At 35.3% G+C, this 5,000-nt stretch overlaps 1 protein-coding gene across 1 annotated transcript in view; it reads right to left on the reverse strand.

Moving 5' to 3' along the window:
* Positions 1-5,000, reverse strand: part of LOC125044796 (battenin-like) — a 26,994-nt gene that overhangs the window by 5,229 nt on the left and 16,765 nt on the right. Inside the window, exons 3-6 of the mRNA XM_047641756.1 lie at positions 4,912-5,000; positions 3,598-3,676; positions 945-1,157; positions 287-519 (exon numbers count right to left, since the gene is read on the reverse strand). The exon at positions 4,912-5,000 is cut by the window's right edge and continues 353 nt beyond it. Of these exons, the coding sequence (XP_047497712.1) occupies positions 287-519; positions 945-1,157; positions 3,598-3,676; positions 4,912-5,000 (614 nt within the window). The remainder of the gene's footprint in view (positions 1-286; positions 520-944; positions 1,158-3,597; positions 3,677-4,911) is intronic.

Consider the following 5,000-nt stretch of genomic DNA (forward strand, 5'->3'; position numbering starts at 1 on the left):
TCCACTGGTCTATTTATTTATTTATTTATTTATTTATTTATAAATAAATAAATATATTAAATAGATTATTAAAACGAAGTTGGATTGGCAAAATAACTAATAAAGATTTGGGAATAGATGTTAGTCATGAACTCGAGTAAAGGACCATCCCCTCGTTCGCTTATCTCCCATTAAATTTAGTTTTAGACCATAAATAGCAAGAATAACAATTAATAACCATAGTAGATTCGAAATTTAACCAGTCTGACATTAGCTTAAATCACCATAATGAGAGATACAAACTTACTTGTGATACCGAGACGCGTGTCCGAGGAATGTCGTATCGGAGAAACCCCTCGAAGCCGAAGCCAGTGCCACACCCAGGAACACGAACTTAGGAGGTGCAAGGCCTAGCGTAAGGTAAGAAGCAACACAAAGGCTGCAAATGAACGCCACTCGTAGGTTCACAGCGACTAGTAGTACCACAGGTGCTGCGAGGGTGAGGGCTGTGGCAGGCAGGGTGTCAGCGATGAGGATTGCCTGTGAGGTCGTCCGAACGAAAGAAAAAGGCTTAGGAGATGATTTAATGCTGTTCATGATGATGAGGCTTTGTATTGAAGGAATTGGACGGATGTTGTCCCTAGTATTTAGAGATATTAATGCTGTTCGTGATAATGCTTTATTTGGGGAGCTGGCGTTTATTGCTTTTACTGTGTTTTGTCAAAATATAGGGGTCGATGAGCCTGAATTATTTATACGAAATACATCTTTACAATCCGTTATACATACATACATATATATATATATATATATATATATATATATATATATATATATATATAATGTTTATTACACACCAATAAAAAAGGCAAACATAAACATCTGCAGATCGACAGGGGCAGAAATACAGACACGGATACACACAAACACATCATAAACACACAATAAATATAAGACAGCCTCACCCCAGTAGAATGTCTCTGACACTTGAAGGTGTTGACAACGGAGAGTTGCGAAGACACATTTGGCCAAGACGCCCCTCCTCCTTCTTCTCCTCCTCCTCCTTCTCCTCCTCCTCCTCCTCCTTCGCCTTGAGCAGCTGTAGGATTCCTGTAGAAGCTCGCCTGCTGTAGGTCCGTTAAGTGTCCTTGGTCTTGCGATCTCTCCACGTACATTTGCTAAAAATATTGGGAGTAGAAGAAGGGAGGGTACTTAGATTCCTGGTCGCCGGAGGGAGAACGATATTTTAAAGGAAAACAAGTAAATGAATAGAATAAGAAAATAAGTAAGATAAGATAATAAGAAAAAGGAGAAGATGAATGAAATAAGTAAATATATAAATGAAGAAAATAATTCTGATAGTAGGAGAAATTAAGAATGAGATTGCAAACAATAATGACAATCAGAATCGTAATAGTAACTATAGAATTAGAGGGATTGATATTTAAACTTCAATATTTACAGTTTACCTACTTTGTAAGTAACACGGTCTTAACGAGCTAAATAAGGCGATAAAAATACTGTTATGGCCAAGAGATATCATTCTGGGCTTTAGGAGACTTGTACCGCCGTCAACCGAGCTAGATTTTAGCCACGTCTCTTTAAAATCAACAGACGCACTAGTGATAGAACAAGACAACAAATTTAAATTTATTTGCTCGCAAATAAGTTTTCTTTACGTTTTTTTTTTTTTTTTTCTTCGCCGATCTTCAGCGTTCGTCACGTTCTCTGTGAGCAATAAAGGCATAAGAGTGAAGATCGAATTTAGCCACCCAGGACATTAGCAACTCTGAGAATCTAGAAAGGGCTCTCACAGTAACCATTATAACAGTAGGAGGAATAGTTAATGACAGTAATAACAATATGTAATAGTGATGATAATAATGATATTGGTAATGGCCATTATGCACGTAATTACTAAGAAAGAGTCTAAAAGAGTAATGCGAAGAAAAAAACAGATGACAAAGAAGTAGAGGGAGAAGAATAAGAAGCAGATGATGAAGATGATGATCATAACCATGATAGCAATAATAATACCAACAATAACAATACCAGTAAAGAAACACCACAATGAAAACTACACAACCGCATTCACAACGCCAACAACAACCGCATTTATAACACAAGAACAACCGCATTCACAACCACAATAACAACCGCTTTCACAACCACAACATCAAATAACCGGAACCTCTCAGAAACATAACTGAATTCACAATAACAACCGCATCCATAGTTGCAACAACAACCCCACCCATAGTTGCAATAGCAACCACATCCATAGTTGCAATAACAACCGCATCCATAGTTGCAATAACAACCCCACCCATAGTTGCAATAACAACCCCACCCACAGTTGCAATAACAACCCCATCCATAGTTGCAATAACAACCCCATCCATAGTTGCAATAACAACCCCATCCATAGTTGCAATAACAACCCCATCCATAGTTGCAATAACAACTCCACCCATAGTTGCAATAACAACCCCATCCATAGTTGCAATAACAACCCCATCCATAGTTGCAATAACAACCCCATCCATAGTTGCAATAACAATCCCACCCATAGTTGCAATAACAACCCCACCCACAGTTGCAATAACAACCGCATCCATAGTTGCAATAACAATCCCACCCATAGTTGCAATAACAACCCCATCCACATTTGCAATAACAATCCCACCCATAGTTGCAATAACAACCCCATCCATAGTTGCAATAACAACCACATCCATAGTTGCAATAACAATCCCACACATAGTTGCAATAACAACCCCATCCACAGTTGCAATAACAACCCCACCCATAGTTGCAATAACAACAGCATCCATAGTTGCAATAACAATCCCACCCATAGTTGCAATAACAACCCCATCCATAGTTGCAATAACAACCCCATCCATAGTTGCAATAACAACCCCATCCATAGTTGCAATAACAACCCCATCCATAGTTGCAATAACAACCCCATCCATAGTTGCAATAACAACCCCATCCATAGTTGCAATAACAACCCCATCCATAGTTGCAATCACAACTCCACCCATAGTTGCAATAACAACCCCATCCATAGTTGCAATAACAACCCCATCCACAGTTGCAATAACAACCCCATCCACAGTTGCAATAACAACCCCATCCATAGTTGCAATAACAACTCCATCCATAGTTGCAATAACAACCCCATCCACAGTTGCAATAACAACCGCATCCATAGTTGCAATAACAACCGCATTCACAGTTGCAATAACAACATCATCCATAGTTGCAACAACAACTCCACCCATAGTTGCAATAACAACCCCATCCATAGTTGCAATAACAACCCCATCCATAGTTGCAATAACAACCCCATCCATAGTTGCAATAACAACCCCATCCATAGTTGCAATAACAACCCCATCCACAGTTGCAATAACAACCGCATCCATAGTTGCAATAACAACCGCATTCACAGTTGCAATAACAACATCATCCATAGTTGCAACAACAACCCCACCCATAGTTGCAATAATAATCCCACCCAAAGTTGCAATAACAACCGCATGCATAGTTGCAATAACCGCATTCACAACCACATTGCAACCGTCTCTGCACTTCGTCACGAGTACTCACTTGTGTCTCGGGCGTGAGTAGGTCGTAGGCGGCCGTGATCATAACCCAGTACGTGAAATTGTTACAAAAACCGAGTAGCCTGAAAAAAATATATATATGTTATTTGCGTTGTTGGTGGTATTGGCTGTTATAACTGTTGTTGGTTTTGTTCATTTGTTTTTGGGATGTTTTTTTTTTATTATCGTTGATGCTATTATTAGTTGTTATTGTGATTGTTGTAGCAGTAGTAGGATCATTATTATATTATCTTTATTATTATCATCATCATCATGATAATAATAATTATTATTATTGTTATTATTATTATTATTATTATTATTATTATTATTATTATTATTATTATTATTATTATTATTATTATTATTATTATTATCATTATTATTATTATTATTATTATTAATTTTATTATTATTATTATTATCATCATCATCACTATCATTACCATTGCCATTTTTATCATCACTTTCATTATCATTGTTACTATCATTATCCTTATCAGTATCACCATTACTATCATCATCATCATCATCATCATCATCATCATCATCATTATGAAAAGAATGTATCCGTCTCATCAGTCTATTGCTATAGACATAAATACCAAAGGTTATTTAGAAATCTATGTACACCATCTGTTAACTTCAAAGATTGACTGGAATGCGTTCAAAGTTTACTCATTTAAATAGTGAATATTTTACCCACTTTTCCCAGCGTTGATATAACAAGTGCCTTTTTTTTTTTTTTTTTTTTTTACGATAGGCCTAATTTTTTTTTTTTTTTTTTTTTTTTTAGAATGTATAGACAATGAGCATTAAGCTTTTAAAAACAAAAGTAATGATAAAAGATAAATAAATAAAGTGCTAGGTGCGTTTCTGGTCTAATTAATTCAAACGATCTATTAATAATTGTTGGTAATGCTACTAATAATTTATTTTAAATAAAGTGTTATGTGTGTCTCATGTATAAATATTAATAATAGCAGAAAAAAATAAACGTTAGTTAATACTGTTTACAAATAATTACTGTTAATAATGATAATGGTTTACATAAGAAAGAATACGATTTAGATGAAATAGATATAATATTCTTAGAAAAAATACAGCGCTTTATGATATAAGAAATATATGAGAGAACAGTAATAATAATAATAATAATAATAATAATAATAATAATAATAATAAAATTAGCGCTAACAACAACAATAACAATGATAATGAAAATAAAACAACAATAATGATAATGTTAATAATAATAACCACGTCTTCCGTAACATACATACGTATTAATAAAACAGAAAATCCTTTGTATATTCACCAATACGCTAGAAGGTCCCTGTATCTACGTTGCCGGTCTAGACCCCGTTTTCCGTGGTCAGTCGGTCTCTCTTCCTCTTCTTGTGTTTT

Source organism: Penaeus chinensis, chromosome 36, assembly GCF_019202785.1.
Source record: "Penaeus chinensis breed Huanghai No. 1 chromosome 36, ASM1920278v2, whole genome shotgun sequence".
Taxonomy (NCBI): domain Eukaryota; kingdom Metazoa; phylum Arthropoda; class Malacostraca; order Decapoda; family Penaeidae; genus Penaeus; species Penaeus chinensis.